This window comes from Manis pentadactyla, chromosome 2 (genome assembly GCF_030020395.1).
Source record: "Manis pentadactyla isolate mManPen7 chromosome 2, mManPen7.hap1, whole genome shotgun sequence".
Taxonomy (NCBI): domain Eukaryota; kingdom Metazoa; phylum Chordata; class Mammalia; order Pholidota; family Manidae; genus Manis; species Manis pentadactyla.
In genome coordinates, this window is record NC_080020.1 from 137,361,799 (window position 1) to 137,387,753 (window position 25,955).

General features: G+C 50.6%; 1 protein-coding gene across 3 annotated transcripts; it reads left to right on the plus strand.

Moving 5' to 3' along the window:
• On the plus strand, nucleotides 1-25,605 carry MED10 (mediator complex subunit 10). Of its 3 annotated transcripts, none has more exons than XM_036896701.2 (4): nucleotides 1-212; nucleotides 1,359-1,442; nucleotides 3,457-3,559; nucleotides 23,711-25,605. In XM_036896701.2, exons 1-4 carry the CDS (start codon nucleotides 91-93, stop codon nucleotides 23,717-23,719), a joined length of 318 nt encoding a protein of 105 aa, XP_036752596.1. In that variant the 5' UTR covers nucleotides 1-90; the 3' UTR covers nucleotides 23,720-25,605. The 3 variants fall into 3 exon arrangements, with proteins under 3 accessions (XP_036752596.1, XP_036752594.1, XP_036752595.1); XM_036896699.2 differs by lacking the exon at nucleotides 23,711-25,605 and adding an exon at nucleotides 5,695-10,131; XM_036896700.2 differs by lacking the exon at nucleotides 23,711-25,605 and adding an exon at nucleotides 5,732-10,131.
• The last annotated feature ends 350 nt before the right edge of the window (nucleotides 25,606-25,955 follow it).

Consider the following 25,955-nt stretch of genomic DNA (forward strand, 5'->3'; position numbering starts at 1 on the left):
GCCGTAGGAAGCGGAAGTAGCCGGGAGCCGCGGCGGAAGCAGGAAGCGAAGGTGCCGGACGACGCCTGGCGCCGTGAGGGTTGCGCGGTCATGGCGGAGAAGTTCGACCACCTGGAGGAGCACCTGGAGAAGTTCGTGGAAAACATCCGGCAGCTCGGCATCATCGTCAGCGACTTCCAGCCCAGCAGCCAGGCCGGGCTCAACCAGAAGCTGTGAGTGGCGGCCCCGGCGTACCCCGGCGCCGATCGGGCCGCGTCTCCCGGGGCGCCGGTGGGGGGCGGGGCTGGGATGGAAGCCGGGAGGGAGGGTCCGCGGAGGGAACTAGCCGCAGCCGTCCGCCCCGGGGCCCTCGCTCCCCAGGTTGTGCGCAGAGGCCAGGCCCCTGCCCGCCCTGCTTCGCGGGGACCTTTCTTTGAGGGCCCATTCGGAGACTTTGTCACGGCCAGACAGTGCGGTTTCCGTTTCTGGCCCCTGTCGGAGGAAATAATGCGTCCTGACCCAAGCCTGAACCCGCATTCGTGTGACTTCCTCCCAGCGGTTCCCTGCCGAGCCCTTCTGGGGAGTTCGATTCCTGTCCCCAGCGGGGCGGGAGGGCTTAACGGAGATGCACTCACGGGGATCCGGGAAGGGGCGGGCTCCGAGACCACCCGCTGCGGAGGCCTGAATGTGGAGGAATTTGGGGGGCTGTGGGAATGGCCGCAGGACGTTTACTAATTATTTTTTTCTGGTCAGCAGCCTTGAGCTTGCTGGTCGTGGTGCTAGCGCCTGGAATGTCCAACAGGCTGACACAAATAGATCGCCCTGGGGAAGGGCTTACAGCTTTATAGGGGCTACAGGCACACGAACGTGATTGCTTCCGCAGTTCCGTACCCAGTGCTGGGGACTAGCCCGGTGGTTCAGGAGGCTCCAGAGGGGAGCTAAAATTAAACCAGGCAGCTGTGGCTTTCTGAACTACCAGACTTGTGAGAATAGGTTCTTAAAGTGGAGTTCACTGCCCCACAGGTTCTCTGAAAATACATAAAATTATGTACAGGTCAGGATATATTTTTTTTAGAGGATGTTGACAGTTTTCATCAGATTCTCCAAGGTGTTGGTTCCTGACCCCCAATATTGGCAATTTCTAGTTTATAAAGAGAACCAACAAATACCCGAGGGTATTCTATAACTCCAGAATTTTGCTAGGAATTCTGTAGCCAACCAAAGAGCTGTGAGCCACAGATAACCTATGCTTGTGTCGGGAATGCCTGTGTGTGTGGGGTCCTAGTTGGCCAGGTGGGTGGTGTACGTGCTGTCATCTGAATTAACATGCTATCATCATGTGAATTAACCAGATGCCCCATATTTTCTTTGTCCTCCAGGAATTTTATTGTTACAGGTTTACAGGATATTGATAAGTGCAGACAGCAACTTCATGATATCACTGTGCCTTTAGAAGTTTTTGAGTAAGTACCATCCTCGGTGGTGTTCAAACACAATTCTCATGTTGTTGTGTTGTTGTATTTTAGTGCCTGCTGTGTGGCAGGCACAGCCTAGGTGCTGGGTATGTCAGTCATTAAATAGACAAAAATACCTGCCTTCTTGGAACTGATCTTCTAATAGGATTAAGCAACTAAAAATATTAATATTGTATTGTTGGAAAAGAGTTCTATGTGAATATGGTCTTATTAAATACGTGAAAAGCAAAACAGGCTCTCAGATTCCTGCTTAGACAAAAGGACAGCTACGTAACTTCCTTTTTTCTTGTGGTAAAGTCTTATGTGGGCTATATTATTAAAAATTATAGCCAGAAACAGCCTGAAAAGTAATTTGGTTTTATGTCTCCCTATCTTCCCTGGAGTGCTGGTTCTGGGTGGTGGCAGTGTCTGCTCTGTTGGAAAAGGAAATGGTTCTTAGGATAAGTAAGGTAGGAGGGCTGCTCACTGTTTTCTGTGGGACAGTTGTCTGCATCTGTCCCCATCACGGCCCAGAGGACATAGCCACGAAATAAACTTAGTTTATTTCAGTTCAGATTTTATCACACTGATTTCATAGGTGAGAGAACTAGTATGTAGCTGTAATGGGCTGTTCAGCTCGTTAGTATCAGAGTTAAGACCAAAATCCTGAGCTTGCTCTTCCTTGACTAGGACCAGTTTCTCTGCCAAGCAGCCTCTCTCTCCCAGAGCTGGCTCCCAACAGCAAGAGTATTCTAAGTACTCTCTGCCTTTAATGGTAAAGTGACAAGTTATCTTGGTTTTTCATCCCAAAAGGTCAGAGATACAAGCCCTTCTTACAACACAGCTTTACAGCGGTCTGCAGAGATGGGACACGCAGGCTGTAGTCTCCCAATCTTTCAGATAAGAGTGTGTCTGTAGCAAAGATAAAAATGTAAACCTCAGCCCTTCTGTCCAGTACTGGGGGTTGGTGGTGTTTTGGCAGAAGTGGAATTCAGACCTTGGGTCTGGAAGGGCCCGACCGGAATGATACTGCTGTTGAAACCATTGTTTATTTAGGACACTTGAGCCTGTCATGGTTTTTTTCTCCCACTAGTGGACTGATTTTATGTAGAACTAACCACAATTTTGTTTCATTAATTCCATCATTTCAAAAATGTTGCAATAAAATGGAATTTCTACAACTTGTGATTTATTTTTTGCTGTCATAATTAAAGGCCAATTTTTATGCCATTAACAGTAATTTAATCTGAAGTGATTTTTTTTTTTTTTTTGGTACTGAAGCATAAAAAGCATACGTTGGACTCAGTGTCGTCGTGGTGTTTTTGTTTCCTTGAAATGAATAATATAATTTAGCTGAGTGGTATGAAGGTCTCCAGGGTACAGAAGTAGGCAGGTAGCCTCCCTCTGGGGCTCTCCATCTAGGCAGTGTGCTAAGTGGTATCTGTGGGACTATGAAGATATATCGGGGATGAGTATTGACTATTTCAAGAAATCGGTTTTATAGTTTACAAGTAATTGGGGTGAATCTCTCTGTTAAATTTACGTTACTTAAATGTACCTAGGAAAGTAGTATCAGCCCCACCCCGCAAATTGGTGAAACAGTTTGTAAATAATCCTGGGGGAGGCGGGGCTCAAATTCTGCGCTCCTCACCCCCCCAAGGGTCCAGGTCCAGTCTCTACAAAGGGGCTCCCCACAGGTGGACCTGTTGTGAGGGACAAAAGGTAGTGGCCCTGAAGCCTTTTGGAAAGCACAAATGCTGAAACTGAAGTGGCATGGCTGTGAGGCTTGCTTGTTATATAAGTGACTGCTTCTTGATTTCATGAGCTAATCATATTATTAGAAGTAATATGAGATCAGGTTATCCATACTTGTGTAAATGAAGGAATCCTAAGTCATCTGGTTCTGGGACATAGTTTTTCTGAACAAGGCATTTGAAATTCCATGTATGTAGCCAGACTTTTTTCCCATAAGAAAACTGAGAATAGGTATTGGCCATGAGAAAGTTATATTTCATGTTTGTAGGTATATAGATCAAGGTCGAAACCCCCAGCTGTACACCAAGGAGTGCCTGGAGAGGGCTCTCGCCAAAAATGAGCAAGTTAAAGGCAAGATCGACACAATGAAGGTAAGGTGGTCCCGTGGAGCAGGAAGTGATGCTGCACCCAGGGGCCAGTGTAGGGAGCTTTGGGCTGATGTCATTCTTCTCTGTACTTGGTAGAGCGTCCCTGTGTCACGACATTGGGTTGGGATTTCTGAATCGCATCACACGTCGTACATATAGCTGGGTATCAGCTGACTGTGTGGCTGCGTGACACGTGCCGAAGTGGCAGCCTTACTTTTAGGCAAGTCCAGGCTAATGTTTGGGATCGTTAGCTGTCATTGACCAACTGACTGTTTTCATTTTTAAGGCTTTAATATCTTAAGCTCCCACTTTGATGCTTTCTGGTTCCTTCTTTAGCCTGTGGTTCTTTGGGATAGAGGATCCCTGAACCTTCTCTTTCTCGGGGGGGGGGTTGCCTCTAGTGTGGGCTCCAGGCCCCATTGTACCGTGCCCTTCATCACATAGTTCTCCACGAAGAACTTACCTTTTGTGTTCCTTTTGATGAGATCTAGAAAGCTCTCTGCATCTTGAACTTGACATCTGTAGCATTTTTCTTAGTTAAATGGGCTGAAATATTCAGACTGGATTGTGTGTGGTTTTCTCTGTAGCTGGATGGTGCCATCCTGTTAATGGCCCCCATTCCTGGTGGCCTCATGCAATGTCCCTTCCTACTTCTCCATCCCCCAGTCCCTTCTGGCCTGGCTACACTGGCCTTTTTCCTGTTGCTGGAATTCAGCAACCCCTCTCCTTCCTGTTTGTCCTCATGCTGCCGCCCGTCTGGAACACTGTGTATCTCTTTGCTCCCTGACTGCCATTTGGGGTCTGGAATCTCACCTCCCAGAGAGGCCTGGCGGACTGGCCTCTGCGGCAGCTGCTTTCTCTGTGAGTGTTGTCACCCTTTCTCTCTGTCCCTCTGTCCTGTTGACACTACCACAGCTTCAGCTCTAGGATCTGGGGGCACACGTGTTCTGTACCTTGGTGCCCAGGCCGCAGGTGTGCCTAGCTGGTGTCTGATCTGCCACACAGGGACCTTTTGGGGCTCAGCAGTCTCTCTCACTCTGGCCAAGTGTGAGGAGGAATGGGGAGGCTCTGTCAGGATGACAGTGACATGCCTGTGACTTGCTGTCCTGGGGTTGCAGGGCTTCCCAGCATTCTCCCTCTTACCCCAGGTGACTGTACTGCCTACAGGTGTCCTGCTCTGGAGGTGGGGTTTGTCATAATCGTGCACAGCTTCATTTCTGCTTTGTCAGCTTGGAATTGAGTTGCTGTTGAACTCACATCATCCTTGGGACGTAGCACAGCTTTGATCAGTAGCAAGCTGTGCTTGTTTGCAGAAACCCCCTCCATGTGAACAAGCTGTGGTCATGTGTGATGTGCTCCTGAGGTGGCCAGCCCCAGTGCCTCTGGGTGCAGGGATGCCTGGGGACCATGCCATCTGCCTCCAGGTTGCATCTGTTGCTGCCTTTGTCCTTGTCTCTTACCTGAGGTCGGTACGTCTCCAGGCCCAGTTCCATGGCCTTCAGTTGTCCAGCGGGCTGTGTATTTACACTGCTGAAGGTTATGTTATGTAGTGTTGAAGTGCAGTCTCCTTTGGGAATGTTATCTTAACTTACATAAGCCTTGTATCTCTGTTTATGCCCAGAGCGCTTTTTGTAGTGTAGCTTATAAGAAAAGGTTTTGAGATGCTGGCAGATAGCTGCTTTTAAGGTCGGATGAAAACAAAAAAGTAAGATCAAGAAGCTGTGGCATATGGAGTAGCCAGGTGCTCCAAAAACTTTGACTGAGCTGTTTGCACACAGTGAGTTTGATGTGGTTTGAGTTAATAATTGCTTGCTTAAATATTATTTGAAGGTTCCTGTTACATGTGCTGTCTGCAAAAATCATTTCCACCTGTGTAGCTGGCTCCTTACAAGAGGAGCTTTTTAAACATGTGAAGCAGGAGGGAGGAAGTATTTGAACATGTGTTACTATTGTTTACCTGTAGTGAAGCTGCAGGCGCTACCTGCGGGCCGTTGGGAGGTGAGCAGGCCGCAGAGGGAAGCCTGCCTGGGGGAGGGGAGAGCGCCGTTGCTGCTCTTTGAGTTTGGGGCTCGGGATGCACGGAGTATTCTTTAACTTGGGTGATGGATCACAAAGTAAACAAAGTATATTTTTCTTAGAAATTTAAAAGCCTGTTGATTCAAGAACTTTCTAAAGTATTTCCAGAAGACATGGCAAAGTATCGAAGCATCCGAGGGGAGGATCACCCCTCTTCCTAATCGTCCTCCCTCTATCTGAAGATCTTCCTCGCCCTGTGTGAACTGCTGTGACTTTCAGGCAGGCTAGACCCGTGAGCTGCACCAACACGCTGGCCTGGGCCTGTCCTCCAGCCATCCTGTCCTTGGCCTTGTCCTCAGGGGATAGTGGGGTCTGGAGGGCTTTCAGGCCTGTGCCTCCAGCTGTCCCCTCCCCTGACGTGCATCTGCCTGGTCCTCAAGCTTTCAGACAGCTGGCGATCGCATGGTTTGAGTGTGATGCGGTTGATTCTCCACAGCAGAATGGTCTCGCATGGTTTGTGTGTGATGCGGTTGGTTCTCTGCAGCAGAATGGTCTTGGAAATACTAACATACAATAGGTAAATTAAAAACTTTAAAAAATTTAACCTAATAGTTTTCTTTTTATCTACTTCTGTTCCATTTTCTGATGGTGTCAGAGAAAGCTAAAAAAAAAGTAAAGTTTAGAAAGTTTACTATGATAAGTACTTTGTTGGTTTTATATTTTATATTTTCACGTGTAAAGAATGTTCAGTGTTAACTATGTTTGCATAGATTTCAATTAGGCATGAGCATATAATAAAGCTTTCAAGTATTTAATGACTTAGTCCATGTAATCATTTTTATAACTCTTTTGTAGCATTACTACCATGTATCTTGCAAACAGTCAATTATTATTTCCCCAAAGTGTGATTAATATTTGTTCTCCAGACACTGAGGAAGGAAAAGCTAAAGCAAAGTGCAGAATTCTGATTTCTCCACAATGGGTTTCATAGAGGGTGTAGCAAATAGTAAAGAAGGCAGATTTACTGACACTCGGAAACGGCCCCCAGGGCTGTGTCTGGCCCCCACAGTGTGCTGATGGATGGCGTGGGGTCTCTGGTCAGGTGTGCATCTGGACTCAGCACATCCCAGCAGGCCTTGGGAGCCCGTGTTTCTCGTGGTGGTGATACCCTCCCTTTGCGGGCTGCGCTTTGAGTCACAGGCCCCAGTGCAGTCTCTCTTGAGAAAGATTTTGAGGCCGTCTGCGTCAGAATGGCCTGGACTTGTTCATTAGAAATGTGGGCTTCATTTAGACCTGTTAGTCAGAGGCTCTACGCCGGGGCCCAGGGAGCCTGTGCTGTTGATTTCCTCCAGCGACTGTCCCTGGTGACTGTGGGCCTGCTTGGATCTGACAGCCATTCTCTAAGGACTTCATCCCATCAGCATGTAACGGTGAGTGTGGTAGTGAAGTGAGGGCCTGAGCCCAGGCTTCGGCATCCCCGCTGAGCCCCTCTGGGATGGGGGACTAGAGCGTGCCATTGCTTCCCAGGGGAGTCTTATTTGATGTGTAGGGCCAGGCCTCCTAGGGAGTTGCTGCCTGGGCATAGCAGTTACATTCTCTCCAAAACTGTCAGAAAAGGAGCCCCATCTTGGGCACATGGCTTCCATTTGATGGGATGCCCTGGGCCCCTAGGTCCTGGAGCTAGCGCCCCTCCCCTGCTGGTTTTCCAGCATGTAACTGCTCTGCTGTAGCTGCTGCGTGAGGCCTATGGCACGGCTCCCCGGTCCCTTCCCTGGCACCATCCCCACGAGTCCCTGCAGATCCTTATCAAAGGTGCATGAGCTGTGGGAACTATTGTCTATGTTACAGGGCACGAAACAGGCTCAAGGAGGCTAACTATGCCCAAAGTCACATGCCAATGTGTTTCAGACCAAGTCTGAGGGCAAGGGCTGATGAAAACCAAAATAATTGGTATCCAGGTAGAGGTAGAAGTGATATTTGTCTCCTTCCTCATCCCATAAGATTATTTTCTGCTTTTTGAAAGGAAAAAATTAAATTATTGAACACAAAAGAAAAAAAGACAGACCAGCCAGGTCTCCATGGCAGTACTGGAAGAGGCTTGGGTTGGTTCCCCTCAGAGGAGAGGGGGCCTGATTGTACCTCGTTTGATGCTGGGCCTCCTGGCCTTCCTCTTGAGCTGGTGACTGCAGGTTCTGGTGGCACATAACACACGAGCCCTGACTGGTCATCTATATGAACACCATTGCCAGAAGAAAACGTAAATTTTTATTTTTATTTTTTGGTAAATGCACTGTGAACAAAAATATGATGTCTTGCCAGTCGGTTACAGTCCGGGCAAGTTCACTACAGATTCAGTGAGACCAGAGAGTGACAATGGAACATTCTTGGGGTGAAAGGGTTTATAACCAACTCCCCATGGTGGCAGGTCAATCACTAGAATTTCGTGTACTCAGAGCGAGTCTGCATGCAGCAAGCTGGTCTCTGCCTCTGGGCCTCTCTGTCCCCGTAGCCGTCTCAGTCTCTGTTGTTGGTGCTGCTGCCACTCCAGCCTCTGCTCTTAGGCAGCAGTGCAGCCGTGCCACCATGTCGCCCAGAGCACCGGGCGGAGCTCTTTATATAGAGTCAATAGCAACATATTCCCCACAAGTGTAGTGTCAGGGCCAGGTGAGAATCCTGGCTATAGGAACCTTCACTTTATCCATAGGTACACGTGTCCATTTAATTTTAAAACACAGCTATACACGGAGCCAAGGGCTGTCTTTGCTGTGGTTCCCTATCTTCCCCAGGCCCTGTGCTTGTGTATTGGCACACATGCCAACTGTACTCCTTGAAGGGCAATGGAGGGGCGATCCCTCTGCAGTGGGAACCATCCCGGTCATAAGCTGACTACACAGTGTAGCAACGTTGTACAAAGCCAGTTTCCCACCCGGCTCCCCATAGTGGACAGCGCTGCATTACTGAACCAACATAATAACAACCTTCACTCTCAGTGGGGCAAAAACTGAGCCTGTGACGTGTTGGCTGATGGCCTGTATATGTGTGGCTGGTGAGTCGGGGCCAGCCTGCTGAGGTCTGCTTTGGGATCCCTGAGCCGAGCCTTTTGGGACGTTCTCGGGTCTGCTTGGAAGCCCAGGTTTGTGGTGGCCGTAGTGATCCTACCCGCTTCATGTGGCTTTTGAGGCAGAGTTGGCCTTCAAATGCCAAAGAAGAGGGTCCTCTGACTGCCACTGACCTTGGGAGTCCAGGGCAAGCTGTGAGGGATTTTCTGGAGAGGACTTGATGTGTTTCCCCAACACCTGGTGGTGGCAACGACAGCTAATAGCCTCCATCACTGAGTGTGACCTCATTTCACTCTCACACCAGCTTCCTGAGCCTTCCCTGTCCCCTCTCACAGCAGGCTATGAACCCAAAATGGAAGGCCACTCTGAGGGCTTCCTGCCCCCCGGAAGTTGTGGGCTGGATTTGGCCTCGGCGGCCTGTGGTCAGGGGCCTCAGCTGAGAGGACCAGTGCATGGGATGGGGATGGTGGGGGATGGAGAGGGCCGGATGAAGTCATGGTGAGGCTTGGAAATAACCCCACACCTCATGCGGAGGGATTACAAGTGGGCAGGTATGTGCCGGCCTGTGCGAGAGGATAATGCCTGCTACTTGCAGAAATCTGGTGGCCTCGCACACATAGAAACCTCCCGGGTAGGCAGGGGCTGCTCTCACTGCTGCTTAGGGGGAGACCTGGGAGTGCAGAGCATAAAGGACAGTTGCTCAGGGGCATTAGTAGAAATTCAGGTGCCAAAAGTGGTCAGTAACCCCTGTTTGGAAGGTGGCAATACACAGGTTACCCATGTAGCCACACAGGTAGTGGGGACCTCAGGGACCCTCATTTCGTGTTGCTCTAGTTCTCAGATCTTTTGCTCTGTTTAGCTGGTTGTCCCTACGTGACAGAGGTAGTCAAAGTCATACTAAATGATCATTTCAGTATGTTGATAATGCACGCATATGGGTACGTGGGTCTCTGTGTGTGTATTTATACACTGCATACCTGCATCGTGAGCTCCGTGTGTGAACATACACAGGTGCAGACATATATGCCGAATATACAATGAGGATGGGATTGTGCCCCCTCCAAAGTCCTGTGCTGAAGCCCTGATGCCCAGTGTGACTGTATGTGAGATGGGGCCTGTGAAGATGAAATTCAGGGTGAATGAGGTCTCAGAGTGGGATCCTAACCAAATAGGGTGGCTGGTACCAGAGGAAGAAGAGGAAGAGACGCTGGAGGGCTTGATGCCTCTTGGTCCACACACACTAAGGACAGGCCACAGGAGGACATGGAGAAGGTGGCCGTCTGCAACCAGGAGGAGGGCTCTCACCGGGATCTGACCACACCGGCTACCCGAGCGCCCACTTTCAGCCCCTGAAGCCATGAGAAATGAATGTCGTTTGAGCTGCCTGGTCTGTGGCACTAGTCACGGTGGCCCATGCAGACTGACACAGGTGTGTGCTCCCTCTGGTGCTGGGACATGGTAGGGACCAATCAGTCAATAAAGTCTCATACTTCTATTATTTCTCTCCTAATTTTTGCTGAGTCTGATTGCCAGCCTTGATTCCCAGAACAGCTGATTCTTTTGCCCATCACACCTCATACGCTGGCCCACCCCGGAGGGTGCACAGAGCTGGTTGTTGGAGTGGAGGGAGGAGGAGGGGGGTGGCGGGCGACATCTTCACGGCGTGCCACCAGCCGCTGAGAGAAGCTGGTGCTCAAGGCCCTTGTTACTGTCTTTAAAACGTTTCCTGCTGAGATAGGACATCCAAGACAGAAGGGAGACATTACCTCGGGGTGGGCACAGACCAGTTGGGCCCCAAGAGCAGCCTTCTTGGCCGCTTTGACAGCAGAGCCGTTAGGAGAATGAGAGCAGGAAGGGGGCCAGCCTCGGCTGCAGCTGGAGGTGCCCAGGCTGAGGAAACGAGAGATGCACTGATGGAGTGTGTAGTCTTGCCCTTCTTCCAGCATCATCTGGAGCAGAGTGGGGATCAGCTAAGTGGCTGGTGGGTGGGACCACCCCTCCTCCTGTGTCCCATTGCTGCTCGATGGGTGCAGGCTTGCAGCTCCCGGCCCCTCGGGCTCTGTCACGTCCCAGGCTAGTGTTCCGTGGGACTGTGTCGGTTTGCCGTTCACTCCTGCGATCAGCTCTTCGGGCTTCTGTGACCGAGTCACATTCTGCAAAGCCTTTTACTGCCCACTTAGTTAAGGGTCTTGTGTGGGAGACACAGGACCACTGGGGGCTCTCAGGAGGGCCTTTCACCCTTCCATTTTTGTTGGGGAATGTAGTCCCAATAAGGGCTAGGATTTTCACAAGCATTTTTTCCCACTATCTTGGAAGTTTTGAAGGTTCTTAATGGGTGAGAAATCTTATACAGGAAATAGCGTCAGCACTTTAAAATTTAAAAACAATTGTATATAACATCTCATTTCATAATTTAAGTATATATTTACATGTGTATGTATATAATTTTAGTACATTCACTTTATTATAATTTTATTTTATTATACTCATCATTGGTCTTTATCTACTCTTGCAATATATGATGGCAACAAATTAGGGATATTTTAACTAACAGCGAGTTTCAAAAGATAGGGGTTAGTTTTTTTCTGGTGACAAGCAATAAAGTTGTTTGCCCAGATAAGCTGGAGCACCTCACTGGCTGGTTTGCCTTTCATCTCTGCCATTTTTAGTAAGTGGCTTTGTCTTCACATCACAAGATGGCTGCAGTGCTTCCAGACTAAGAAGGGCAAAGGGTGATGGGCAGGAAGCTTTCTTCTGTGGAGGCTTTGCCATTTTATCTAGAAGATCGTCTCCTCAGGACTTGTGTTCACATCTCATTGGCTAGAACAGTGTCTCATACCGCCCCTAATTGCACAATTGGTGAGATGATCTCCTTCTTAGCTTTGCAGCCTTTAGAGCAGAGACGGGGAGAGGGGAGGGGACTGGAAGTGGGAGTTGTCAGGCAACCTGCAGGGTTTGCTCTGGCACATTCAGAGCAAAGGAAGACCTGGATTTCCATGTACTGGGCACTCCTGTTGGTCCTTTTCTGCAGAAACTTTTTTGTAGGGGAATCTTAAAGCTGAACTGTAAATTTCATGTAAGTAAATTTAGATCCCAGATGAAGCATTGTGAGTTTTTCAAGTTTATTTGGCAAATATGGTTTTATTTTATGTTAACAGCCAAAGGGACAGGCACCAGGATATGTTACATCCCGTCATCTAGACAAAGTTTGGAACAGAAAACATCAGGAAGCAGGGCCTTCCCCAGGCTCACTCTGAGAACACTAGGATAATGTTAGTGATGAAGATTCGAGAGCAGAAGTGGATCTGTGGCCCATTTCTCCTTGTGTCCTGGAGCTGTGGCATGTGGCATCATCTGTGCCCTGCTGCACATCCACAGGGTGCCTCCCCATGTGGCGTTCACCTTTGCCCCGGCCTGTTTGGTCCCATGTCAGGGGGTCCAGGTACTGCTGTAGCCGAGATGCACCAGCAGGCCAGGAACGGGAGGGGTGGTTCTGCCTTGGCTCCTGAGTCAGGGTTTCAGGAACCTGGGAGGTACAGTAGCTCAGAAATGGCTTTCTGCAGAAGGGGCTGGATGGATAAGGGGGAACCAGGATCTGGGGAGCCAGGGACAGCGGTCCCGTTATCTGCACTGGCCGCAGTAGCACAGAAGCCTCTTGAGAGCCCCACACCAGGTTTATTCTTGACTTCTCTTCCTCTTCCTCTGCATTGTCCTTCCTCCCTCCTATTCCCACCGCCTTTTCCCTTCTCCACGCTGGGAGAAGTGATGGATGCCAGCACAGTGCTAGTGTCTGCAGGCCCCCTGCTTCCTCTTTCTGTCTCTCTCTCCCTCCTTTCTCCTCACCTTCCTTATGAAAATGCCCTGAGCTCTGTCCTGTGTCTTTCTGTCACCTTGCCACAATGGGACTGAGTTCAGATGCTCTCACGTTGAAGAAGAGATTGGTCCTCTTTCATGTACTTCCCACATGCCCCCTGCACCCACTCTGAAGGGCCCTCCCTCTCCCATGGCAGTACATCAGGGAATGATGCACATGCATTAAGGCACCCTCTGGGCAGCCTGTCTGTGCTGTGGTGTTTATTAACTCACAAGTGTGCACAGACTGGAGCATAGGTGTCCCAGAGGCATGCTGACGCAGTTGTCCACTGATTTAATCAAAATAAGCAGCTGGGGCCTGGGGCGAGGCTGAATTATGAAATTAAGGCACAAAGCAAAACAGAGTGGGTCTTCTGTGTAAACTGCTGTCTGACCCCTTTCCGTTTGGAGCATGAGTGAGAGTTGGATGCTAGTGCTGAGATGCATTCATGCCCCGCTGTGAAACTAATTGCATTGCAGGTGCAAATGGAAGTCCTTATCATTACTATTATTAATGTCTATTCACTGTCTGCACTGTGTGACCAGAAATCTTAGCACAGAGTGCAGCAGCCTTCCCATATATGTAACAGGGCTTAAACAGTATCGATCTGGACCTGTTTTTTATTGCCTCTCTTGTTAAGCTTCAATCGTTTTTTTGTTGCTACAAATGTTATCTTAACACAGCAAGCAACAGCAGACAGTAGACAGTACACTTAATCCCGTTATTTCATATGCTCGTTTGCCATGGAGATAGTGTGGACAGCATGTTCCAGGCCCCCACGCCATCTTCATTAGCTACATATATCCTTCCAGGCAAACTGGAGATTCTCTAAGCATATATTCAGCTTCCTTGTTTATGAAAATACAAATAGGATCATATTATACACACTGTTCAGCATTTTGCTTTTTTTTTTTTACTTAAACTCCCTCTGGAGAGCCTCCCTTGCCAGCATGTGCAGGGCCCACTCAGGCTGGTTGGTGGCCCTACTGCAAGAACGTGGGGTGTTCTCCCCCACTGCCTCTGGTGGCCTTTGTGTCCTTCCCGCTTTGCTCTTGCAAACAATGTCCCAGGATCAACTGTCATTCACTATCATCAACAATATCTGAGGGTGTCCCTTGAGATTAATTTCTTGAAATGGGATTGCATGCATTTAAATTGTGATAATTACTGCCAAATTGCTGTCCAAAGAGGGGCCCCCCACTGCCTCCTGGAATCGTGCACGGACGCCCTGCACTGGACTTACCTCCTCCGTGCTGCTGAGCACTGGCCTTCCAGCCCCCAGTGCAGAGGTAAACCATGAAAGCTAAGAGCTTCCTCGGTGTTCTTCCAGGAATTGTGTATGCAGGCAGAGCTTGTATGTATGTCTCCTTTCTCTCTTAATTCTGAAAAGTCACGAAAATTTCCCCAACTTGGGACGAGGTCTGTGGGTCGCGAGAACAGTGGAAATGCTTGGGAGGGTCCAGACCTCAGGCGAGGAGGGGTATGGTAAGCCAAGGAAGGTGCCTGCATGCCCTCTCACACGGGAGCTAAGATGCAAGCGCAGGAGGCCTGCTCAGCAGAGGGCTGCAGAGGCCTGTGGGCCCTGGTCCCTGTGTGGCCTGGAGGCGAGGTTAGAACAAGGTGAAGGACTGTTCTTTGTTCCTCTGGCCTCCATGTGTCTGCTTGGCTGGCTGGCATCAAGGTCAGGCAAAGATAAGTGTCAGTACCTCCCTTCTGTTCTTTCAAATTGTTTCACTGTTCTCATGCTGAGAAATAAAGTTTATTTCTCTATCCAAAACCACATATCCACAGTTTCACAAAATCATACCTACCTTCCCATGTGTGTGGACTGTGACCTGCCCTACCCATTTCCTCTCCCGACCCCCAACTTCCTCTTCTTCCCTCCCCAGGTGACCAGCCAAACTGGTTTCACAGCCTTCATGGGGTGGCTGCCTGCTCTTGGGAGGGCCTCTGCTCCAGCGGAAGGAGCTCCGGCAATCGAAGGGGCAGTGTAGATTCCAGTGCCCACAGTTTAAAGAGTGGCCCAACAATACCTCTCAGTTATTATTTCTCTGTCTGCACCCCTGTCCACCCACCCTTCAATTTGGAGCTGCCCTTTGACCTTCTCCAGCCAGCTGGCCTCAGTTGGCAGCTCCCCAGCTCCTGTGCGGGGTCTGCCAGGGTTTGAGGGGAGGGAGACCCTGAGGGGCTCAGGGTGATGTTCTTGGACTTGCGCCCCTTGCCTGCCAGTGGAGTGTTTGCAAGGGGCTGTCGATCAGAGAAAGGCCCCCGCAGAGGAGATTTCAGTCCATTTAGGAGCTTTCTTAGGAAGGCAAGGAGACAGGAAGAAGGAAACTAACAGTGAGGGCTCTTGTTGGGCCATGCCGTGTGGGTCAACCACTCGTCACAGCAGCCCTGCAGAGGAGCTTGGCTGTCCCCACCTACCCCTTCGGTGCTCCGTCCTGGAGACTGAACTCCGCCCACGATCCCCAGGGTGGCAGACCTGGCTTTGAGCCCAGAGGTCTTGCTCCAGTCTGGGGACCTTGACTGCCGCTGTCCTCCCTGCTGAAAGCTGTTTTGAAGCAGACAGAAGAGGCTATGGCAGCTCAGAGGCCAGGGCTGTCCTCCATAGAGGCTGGAGTGGCTTTTGCCAACTAGTGTGTGCTGGGCATATGGCTGTGGAGTAGCACAGAACCTCACCTTGCCAGCACCTGGGCAGCCCAGTGGGACCAAGGAACAGGGGGAGCCTGTGTTTCTTTTAGTGGGAAAACAGAACAAAGTCATAACCGTAATTTGGAAAGGGCAAGCTGTATTATAATACCTTGTCCAGCCAACTGGCTGCCTGCCTCTGAAGATGCTCCCTGAGGTCAGCTTGCCCACAGCCTCATCAGGCCCCTGTCCTCTCCACGCCCACTGCATGTGGCGCCTGCTCCTGGTTGGGAGGCCATGGCACATGGAGCACACAGGAGCTGCTCACTGTAATGATGGGGCTGAGAGTCAGTCAAATTTAGCAAGAAGAACTCGGGGCCCTGATGCAGAAATGCTGTCTGTCAAGATTGCCACAAAGAGATATTTACAAAATTCATGCAGAGGTGAGCAATTCTAGCAGCAAGAAAAGAAGGCAAGGGGGCTGGAGTGGGGAGAGGGAGGGCAGGATGGAGGCTGCTTCCCATCCCAGGCTGGGCATTTGGTAGGGCCTCGCCAGAGACAAGGTCCTTCCCTTGCCCTCCTGAGGCTTGTCAGGGCCCAAATCCACCGGCTTCCATATGGGTCATGAATCAGCTTCTTAGCTCCTGTATCTTTCTCATTCACCCTACTAATGACCAAATCTGAGATACTTTGAGATTTCCCTCCCAGCCACTTCAGCTTTAACTCTTGTCTTATCCAAAGGCTCCAATCCATGTCTAAGATGTTTGTTTGGCTTTGATTGTGAGCAAGTGTTGGTAGGTTTTTTGTTCTTCCTTGGTTTAGGGTGTCAGTGGCCTGGGTGTGGGTCACTCGTCCACTGTTTTCTTCCTCCCAAGCACAGATTCATTGTTTTAGGCTTAGTTACAGTAGAAATAGTCATTATCCCCTGGATCCTGAAAAGCCACAATTCTCCCTAAACTTCATATCTCTAGTGGGCCAGGGCCCCTTTATTTTTGAAGGAATCCATTTTCAAAGCCTTGGAGTTATGAAGTCCAAGAGCTGTTGGTATGGAGAGCTGGAAGGGACCGAGGCCCTCTGGTCCCAGCCCCCCTGCTTGCTGAGGTCCTTCTGCAGAGCAGCGCTGGTGTCCACACGGCCTCTCCATGAACATCCATGGGAAACAGAACTCGGTCCTTCCTCAGGCTACCCTTCATTCCAGCCCCTGGGCATTAGATTGCTAGAATCTTCTCTCATAGAGTGAACAAGGTGTGTTTGCCTACAGCTTTCTTTTATTTTTGCTGTGTGGGGAGCAGATATCTACATGTCTATCAATAGTTCCAACATCACATATTTTTGAGTCCCCTCAGTAACTTTTTTTCAGACAGGCACCTATCTATCCTCTTTCTCTTTATCCAGCCATCAACCCCACCATCTGTCTGTCTGTCTATCTGTCTATATCTATATACCTATGTATTTACCTACCTGTGTCTGGCAGACATGCCCTAAGATGTACCTCAGTGGGTCACATTCTTGTATGATCTCCTGTCCCTTGTGTACAGCTGGAACCCATAAAATGACAAGGGAGAGGGCATGTCCCTTCTGTGACCACATTGCATTATATAAGACTCCGCTTTAGTGGGCTAGAGGAAGAGACAGTCTCCCTTCCACTTCCCTTGAAGATGTAAAAAGCCATGTTTTGACCTGACTTGGACCTGAGGTGACCTCCAGGGACAGCCTGTAGGAAGCCAGGACCTCAATCATCTGCTCAAGAGATGAATTCCCGAGTTGGAGCTCTCAGCCAGAATGCTGTAAACACAATTTGTTAAGGGGTAAAAGACCTGATTATGATTATTGTTTACTCCACTGATCAGAGTGTCAGACACTGGGCTGTAAAATTAGCAACAGACCCTTCTCTAACTGATTCAGGAGGCAAGGAGCTGCGAATTTCTTTCTTTTGGGGTGGGAGTAGGGCCCCTTTGCGTGCAAGGACTGTTTCTAAGGCACCATAACTGTGGTCTTCAGAAAGAACAGGAGTGGAGGGGACTCTAGCAGGCCTCCTTGCCCTTCCTTTGCCCTGCTCGCTGGTGCAGGAGCCTGGCCCCTGCACACTGCATTGTTCCACCAACCTCGCAGTTGCTGAGGAGGTGGGCTGGATTATGGCCCCCAAGACGTCCACATCCCAGTCCTGGGATAGAACCTGGGAATGCTGTCTTACATGGCAAAGGGACTGTGGATGGTATTAGGATGGAGAGGCAGCCCTGGTTGATCTGGATGGACCCAGTGTAATAGTGTCCTTACAGGCGCAGGGCAGAGGCAGGAGATCAGAGGGGGAACTGGACATGTGACTGTGGAAGTCAGACATTGGAGTGATGTGAGGGGGCCACGAGCGAGGGGACACAGGTGGCCCCCAAGGCAGGAAAGGTGAGGAAGGGACTCTCCCTGGCGCCTCCCGCAGAAACCAGTGTGTGCCGCCGTGACTTTAGCCCGGTGAGACTGAGTCCGGAGTGCTGTCCTCTGGCAATGTAAGAGAACACACCTGAGTGGTTTAAGTGTGTGGCAATTTCTTACTGCAGCCACTGGACACTAACACAGCTGCCTTTCTGCAGGAGGATTACCTCTCCCACCTATGGCCCTGTGCCCGTCTGCTGGAAGGGCTCTCTCAGTGACCCTGGGCTTGGCCACGTGACTTTATCTGGCCAATGCCGTGTGAGCTTAGGGGATGAGGGTCCTTCCCGGCCCAGCAGAGCATCCCACGGTCGTCACCGGCTACCTCTCGCTCCCCTTTCTGCCATGAGAACAATGGATCTGTTCCTCCGTCCAGATGTGGTGGGGAGGTGGAGCAGAGCTCTGCTGGCACCCGGCTACCTGAAGGAGTGAGAAACAGTCCTTTGTTAGCAATTGGATGGTTGGTCCCACGGGCAGCTGGGCTCCCTCCTGGCCTGGGCCGGCCCACGGGCTGGGGCAGCCTGGGTCCCTCTCTCCTGCTCGTCTGCTCCAGGCGTGTCTCGGTGTGCTGCTGGTTAGCTGTGGTTCCAGCTCCTGGCATCTAGGCCTGAGGACCTAGCTCCCACCAAAAGGGCTGGCCTCTGGGCTCCACTGGCACCCACCTCTCCCTGGGGTAGCCCTCGGGGGTGCCTCCTGCTCTAGCTAATCTGTGGGTTGCCTCGTGGTCTGGTTTTACATCTCTTCTAACATCTTTGTAAACAGTTTCCCATAGGAAATGTCTGTTGAACTGCCTGTGTGACCCTTGCTTCCCTGGCTGGACACAGTAGGAGTAGCAGGTCAATGAAGTACAAAGAAAGGAGAAAGGCTGGCACCTATTAGCAAAGGAAATAGCACAGCATGTGAACGGGTTTTGGTGGTTGGAGGGGAATATAAGAAATGTGTGAACTCTGACTAATGCAATGTGATTCACGAATGCTTCATCCTCACAAATGGTTGCTAAAATCTCTACTCTCTTCCTTCCACAAACACGAGTGCACCCACGTGGATATGTACACAGAGCCTTCAGCTGTGCTTCCTTGGGAACCGTTGTGAGGTGCTTTAACTTAGAGATTCTGGATTGAAGCATTGAAGAAGAGAAAAAACTGCTTTCTTAAAGATGTTTGCAATGACACCACTCCCTGGCTCTAAGCCTCTGGGCTCCTTGAATTTGGGCTGACCTTGTGACTTGCTTTGACCAACAGAATGTGGTAGGTGATGCTGTGTCTGCCCCATGTGTAGTCTTCAAGGGGCCACACATGCTTTCGCTCCCTCTCTGAGAACCCTGCCCAGGCACCAAGTGAATGAGGCAGGGCTGGCATGCGCAGGATGAGAGACCATGTGGGGTAGAGTGAGATATCCAGCTGAGGCCATCCCGGATCAGCCAGCCCCCAGCCAGCATGGCAACTGAGTGGACTTTTCCAATTCCATTGGTGTGAGGCTCTGCGAGGTACAACAGGGCTGACACCTGCCAGGGTTTCTACGGGCAGAGGCCTTGCGGCTGGACGGGAGCTGGGTGGGAGCAGCTGTCCAGGGAGGACCTTCAGCCCTTTCCACAAAAGCCTCTCTGTGTGTCAGAGCACGAGGACTCCTGCCAGGATGCATACCGTCTGCAGGAGGGAATAAAAGACCTGCACCAGAAGATTAAAAAATATATTTTTTGTCTTACTTTTAAGGCTTGTGAATACCCTATAGCTTAATAGGCATGCATTTGTTTTAAGTAAAAGACATTAAAAATTATTTGCACCCAGGAAAACTGTTGGCATGGAAATTTCCCTGTTCATCCTGCTTTTTCACTGCTGGGTGTGTTTGTGGCCCCTGGTTGAGAAGTCCTGAGTCGGGGGGAGTAGAAGTGGGAGAGAATTGGAAACCCAGTTACCAGCTGGCTCTTGAAATGTGTGCTGCTGCTGTTGTGCCTGACCTGAGGGCCTCTCCCTTGTTCCCTGAATCACAGCTCCCAAATCTCAGTGTCCCCTCCAGCCCTCTCGGGTGGCCACTGTTAGGCCACAGGCCCCCCTGGGAGTAATCCATGGAATACGGACTCTCTGTTCTGTGACCTGCTCAAAGTGCCAGTGATCTTCCCCAGCCTCCTGGGGGCCCCACTATGGTGCATCCCCCATCATCCCATGCGCTTGTCTCCCACAGGCCCCTGAGCAGCACCGCTCCACACTCTGTTCTCACCCAGCGAGAATCTGTGGCTCTTCCTGTGATCACTCCTTTAAGCACTCTCAATCCCTTTGCCATCTTCCTTCCAGTTTATAACTCTCTTGGAAACACCCCAGCTCTGATTAAGCCCATCTTCTGCCCCATGCATCCCTACACATCGCAGAAGCAAATCACGCAGCCTGGCTGGTGCTCTCACTTTAGATTCATGACCACCGACCTCACAAGGTTCTCGTGCAGCCCCAGGTTGGCTGCACTGTTCTGGTGAGTTTGCTGCTCCCCCTTCTGACGGCCTTCCCATGGAATGTCAGGCAGGGAGGTGTTGGCATCCCCAGAGCATGGCCCCCGTACTGTGCTCAGGCTCCACCTCCCAGCTCTTCTGCGGCACTTGGTCTGGAGTGGGCTCAGGCGTCACTAGCTCCATTTCTTCTCCCATTGCACTGAGGTGTAAGAGTGTTGTGACTTTCCTGTGACTGCTGTGACAAATTACCCCACATGCAGTGGCTTAAAACTTCTCAAGTTCTGGAGGCCAGAAGTCTGAGATCAAGACGTCCCAGGGCTGGGCTCCCTCCCGTGGCTCTAGAGGAGGACCCTTCCTACCTCAGCCAGCTCCCGGAGGGCCCGGCACCCCTGGGCCTGTGGCAGCCTCCCTCCAGTCCCTGCCTCATCCTCACCTGTCTTTCCCTATGTCTCTGTGTGTCTCCGGTAAAGACACCTTCTTTTAGATGGAGCGTCCATGTGAGTAATCCAGGATAAGCTCTTCCTCTCAAGAGCCTTAACTTAGTCACATCTTCTGCCATGTAAGGCAATATTCACTCTTGTCATACAAGATTCTGGGAACCAGGACATGGACATATCTCTGGCCCCACCATTCAGTCCACTGCAAACAGATCCACAGGAAGTGGAGAAATCCTAAGTGCGTGGTTCAATGAATTGTCTCAAGCCAAACACACCAGGGGAACAGGAGACCAAGACGAAACAACCTCACAGACATTTCAGAATCCCCGTGCCTCCGGTCAGTCACTTTCCCACTCCAAGGCACCCACTTTCCCCCTCTGAACAGCCTGGTTTTGAGCCATTTATCCATGGTGCCCAGGCTGTGCCCTTCTGTGACTGCTTCTCTCCTGCAGCCGCTGTGTGAGATTAGCCCCTGAGCTGTGCGCATGCTGGCTCTGCCTTACTGTTGTGTAGCTTCATGCTGCATAACCACACCACCACGACTGATCCATTCTGTCCTGGGTGGGCACTGAGCCCCTCTAAACTCGGCCTTTGTGAATGTGCTCTGTGACCACTGCTGGGCTCCTGTCTCTGGATGCACACGTGAACACGTGACTGCCTACGGTGGGCCAGAGAGTGGCCTGTGTTCGGCGTTAGTAGGTGCTGCTTCCAGGCAGCGAGTGCACTGTCCCCTGGAGAGGACCCAAGCCCCACTGTCCGCCCTGCCTACGGTTGGCTTTGCCTCTGTCATTCAGCACCTCCGGCCTGTGGGGAGCGTGTCCTGTTGATGTGAGTGACATTGACCATTTTCTCTTCTGTTTTTTGGCCATGGGGTGCTCTTCCTCTGTGAAGTGCTTGTCAAGTCTTCTGCCCATTTCTTTGGAGTGTCTGGATTTATTGGATTTTTATTATTGACCTGTAGAAGTTATTTTTTTCACTCTAGATGCGAGACCTATTGGGTATATGTCTTAGGAATATCTTTTCCTTCTGTGAGTCAATTTTGCCTTCTCTCAGTGATGTCTTTTGATGAACAAAAGCTCTTAGTTTTAATGTTGCTCAACTTAACAGTTTTTTTCCTTTTATGATTAGTGCTTTTTCTTCCCTTTTCTCCCATTTTCTTCTTCAATCTTTATTATTTTGCTTTTCTCATTTATATTTACAAGCTATCTGGAATTAAATTTGTGAATGGTGTGAGGTAGGGATCGTGTATGTGTGGATTTCCCCTTGAGGTTTGAATACACCATCAGGGTTTACCCCCTTTGCTGTCCTCTCATCTTCAAAGTTTGGGGACCCCCCTTTCCTGGGCTCCTGAGGGTGGCCTTGTGTATGTGGTTGTGAGAGAGGAGAGAGAGGGGAGGAGACAAGCTCCAGGGGCTTCACCCCATCAACTCTCCCTGCTCCAGCCCCTGCCCCCTCTAGCCAGCTGAGCTCTGCTCTCGTGGGCAGTGTACTTGACTCCTACCTGCCCCTCTCTTCTCCCCCTGGAGCCCCACCTGATCTTTATCTCCCAAAGCCTCTCCCCAGCTCAATTCTAGCCACACTCACCTGTCATCCTCCCCTCTGCCCGCCACCCTGTCAGATCTTCCCAGGGTGCACCTCATGGCTGATGAGTACACCGTGCTTCTGTCCCCCATCCCCCCCAGGTCAACGCATCCTCCCAGGCCCACCTCAGATGCTGGCTGACACGCCTGCTGGTTCTGGTGGATAGCTGCCCCATTCCACGCTCCTCTCCCAGGACGCACAGCACTTTCCCTGCACAGAGCTCTGCAAGCCTTTTCAGGCCAAGGGCTGGTCCCTTCAGCATCACTACATCTGCTGATATATGAAAGGTGATTATTCTTCAGAACAGCCCAATTGGAGTTTTTAGTGAAATATAGCAGGTTTTGAATTCAGACGTGAAGTTCAAATTAGATTCTTGAGTGCCAGTGAAACCCTTTGGAAGCATGATTGCCAGCTACTGTGTCATCGCTGCCACTGGCCACAGCCCCTTTGTCCCATGAGTGGAGCTCTGAGCACCCCTACCCTGGTCACCCCAGAGGCATTACTCCTCTGGTGAGTGATGGGACTGACCTACCCCCAGGAAAATACTGCACTTCCAGATGGGGGGGTTACAGGTGTGTGGGGCTGGCTAAGGGCCACTGGCCACCCACGACACCAGCCCCATGGTTTTGGAGGAAAGTGTGGGACTACAGCCAGGGGTGAGGAAGTACTGAGCAGTGGTGAGCTCCTCCTGACCCCCTGGTTTAGGGCAAGGTGGGCTCCTGACTTCACTTAGCACTATGCTGGCTTGTCCCACATGACAAGTCACTGCTAGTGGCCTGTCCCTGCTCCAAGGGCTGTAGGTTAGGTTCTGGAGAGAGGAGGTAGGGACTGTGCTGCCTGGAGACACACCACAACACCCTGTGTGGCCAAAGACACCCTGGGACCTGAAGGCACAGGCTGGAATGTCTTCTCAGCATGACTGACTGGCTGTTTATGAGCATTTGTGCCTGAAGGCGTTTGCAGGCCTGAGAGTCCCTGCTGAGAGCTCCCCAGTAGGAATCCAGCTGAGTGCTTACATGCATCTTATCAAATGAAGCTCAGACAGAACTGTGGCAACCACAGCAAACCCCCTGCCTCTTTACCAGACCCTTTGAAGTCCTACGTCTCCTCCACTTCTCGGGCCCTTCCCCCCACCACTTGCTGATATTTTAGGTTGTAGCCACAAAAGGAAAGTACTTTAATTTAGAGACAATTAAATCTCAAGCCCAAGGATTATTGCTCTCACTGTATAATTATGGGCTTTTGGGATAGCAGGTAATATGGTCAGAATTATCTTGAGACCCAAAATGAAGGTCAGTTAAATAAAGCTTATGAGTAAATAGTTCACAAACATCTTATTAACTAATTAAATAGCATTCCACTTTTATTAGCTGCCCAGTTTAACAAGTATAATGATTTTGAAGCTACATAGAGTGTCACTATCCCATGTATAATTGCATAATATGTGAAAAAAAAAATCGGTCATCTTCCGAGCACCTGTGACTGACCAGACAGGTACGTGTGGATCACAGGCAAGTGACGCCAGACTGGTTAGTTCTATGGAACACTTTTCTCCTAATGTTTTAATATATATTTTTAGTACTTCTCCTCTCTCATAACCTTTTATGCATTAGTGGCCAGTTGATAATATGATAGCCCAAAATATGAATGCTTGGCAAATGGAGATCTAGGAATTCTCCAGACAACTGTCTCTCCACTCCTGTGCCTCTATTTTAGGAAATCTGACTCAGCACCGCTGCACATTTTCAACAGCATCCCCGTTACATCTTGGAACTCGTGTGCATGGCTCCCGTTCTGCGGGGTCAGTCACGCCTGCACTGTGGTGTGAGAAGGCATGGTGTCCAGCGTGGCAGTCTGGAGTGGCATCAAGTCCAGACTGACCCATATGGGGCTCTTTTGCCCACATCTACAACCGTGTTTCCTGTGGTGACAGACTCACTGTGTGGTTTCCATGGGGTCAAGCACTTCTGAAGATCAAAGGAGGCCGGCAGCATGTGTTCCTGAGTCAGGCCCTTTTCTGGCCCCTCTGCTGCCCGCCGGCTCGCCCACCTCCTCTGGGGCTCGTCCGTGGGTAAACCCCAACCCCGTCAGAAGCCAAAGAGACTTTGGTGTTCTGGGAAGCAGCTTTCCCACGCCTTGGGGGAGCCCTCTGACCACCCCTACCCCGCAAAGCCAGCACGGCTCCTTCAGTGCGAGGTGTTTATTAACTACTTGATGGAAAGGTCAGGGCAACTCCAGCTAGGATGGAAGACGCTGCCAGAGCTGAAGATCCCCGGAGTGAGGGGCGGCCTCTGTGACTGTGCTATCAGTTGGCAGGGAAGTGGGGTGCAGAGTGGTGTGAAGCTGAAATCACCCAAGCTCTCCTTTTAGAGATAAGGAGACTGGATCCCAGTGAGATTAAATGGGCTCTGAAGGCACAGAGCTGGGCCCGAGTTCAAGGCTCCTGTCCCAGCCCAGGGCTTCCCATGACACCAGCGGGCAGCTTTTTTCTGGAAGCCTGGTTCCTTCACCAGGATCTGCAAGGCCCAGGCATGTGCCACCACCCCCAGGCTCTTGCTGCTCAGGTTCGGGGAGTGGGGACTTCTGATGGACATGGGGGGTCCAAGAACAACACCAGACAGCGACGGGCAGCTGACCTTCTCTGCCCTCATAGGCCAGACGGGACCTGGGCCTCTCACAGCTAGAGGCCCAGGAGCCACACAAGGCTGCCGCTTCTGCTCTGGGCCCCTCTCAGGAACAAGAAGCTCAGTTTTCCACCTGCCAGCCTGGTCATCGGCTATAACTCTGTGCTGCGGTGGCCTCCAGCCATTGGCCAAACACCGAGTCTGTCATGAGCTGAATTGTGTCTCCTGCAAAGATATGCTGAAGTCCTAATCCCTGGTGCCTGTGACTTTATTTGGAAATAGAGTCTCTGCAGATGTCCTCAGGTTAAGAGGAGGTGATACTGCATAGGAGGGGGGTTCACCCAGCCCTGGCATCCTTGTAAGAAGAGGAGAAGCAGCACAGAAGCCACCCAGGGAGACCGCCACCTGACCATGGGGGATGTGACCACAAGCCCAGGAACTCCGGGGAACGTCGCAACACCAGGAGCTCAGAGGAGGCCTGAAGCAGATCCTCCCCGGGGGCCTTTGGAGAGAGCACGGCCTCCAGACTGTGGGAGGGTAGCTTTCTGTGGCTGCCAGTCACAGCAGCCCCAGGAGCTAATGCATCCCTTTTGGAGTTGGCTTCCAGGTCTCTGACTCTCTCCACCTCTGCTCCCCAACTAGCCTGCCAACTGGTCCCCATGCTCCCCCACCCACTCCCCACCCTCACCCAAACCTATCCCCCTTGCCCCTGCCAGAGTGGCCTTCCCGAAGCACACCTCAGATCCTTCTCCCTCTGCTCAGCAATCTTCAGGTGCCTAGCACTGCGGCCTGGCATGTGTGGCTGAGCATGGCCACCTGCTCTCGGCATAGGGCATCCCTAGCCCCTGAGCTCTCTGCATTTGTGTAGGATGTCCCCTTAGCTACACTGGGAAAGCCACACTGGGGAACGCCGTGCTCATCCATGTGAGCACTGGCCATCTTGGATGCATATTAATAGTTTCATAAAAATAAATCAGTGGCATTGAATGTTTGATCCTCTTTTTTGGACTGCTGTTGGTTATAACTCAAGGGAGAAATAAACTGGTGTTACATACTTGTGCTTATGTGAGAAGTTTTAAAAAAAATGTAAAGGCAAAATCCACAGAATTGTCCTATCCACTAGCTAGAAAGCCCACTGTTATGGTATTAAAACTAAATGTTGAGAAGCTTAGGAATGAAAAGAAATAAACCTAGTTTTGGTCATCATTTCATTACAATCAGTTCAGTTATGACAACTGTTACCTAAAAAAAACCTTCGCATTAATATATTCTACATTATTTTGTTTATAGTGAAGCAATTCATGTTCTGGGTGAAATAAACAAGCAGCATATATTTT

Bases quoted from the DNA above. Each gene is read 5' to 3' on its own strand.
- MED10 (XM_036896699.2), top strand. From the start codon at position 91: ATGGCGGAGAAGTTCGACCACCTGGAGGAGCACCTGGAGAAGTTCGTG. The intron at 1,443-3,456 runs GTAAGTACCATC...TCATGTTTGTAG, and splicing joins GTGCCTTTAGAAGTTTTTGA to GTATATAGATCAAGGTCGAA. The intron at 3,560-5,694 runs GTAAGGTGGTCC...TATTTTTCTTAG, and splicing joins GCAAGATCGACACAATGAAG to AAATTTAAAAGCCTGTTGAT.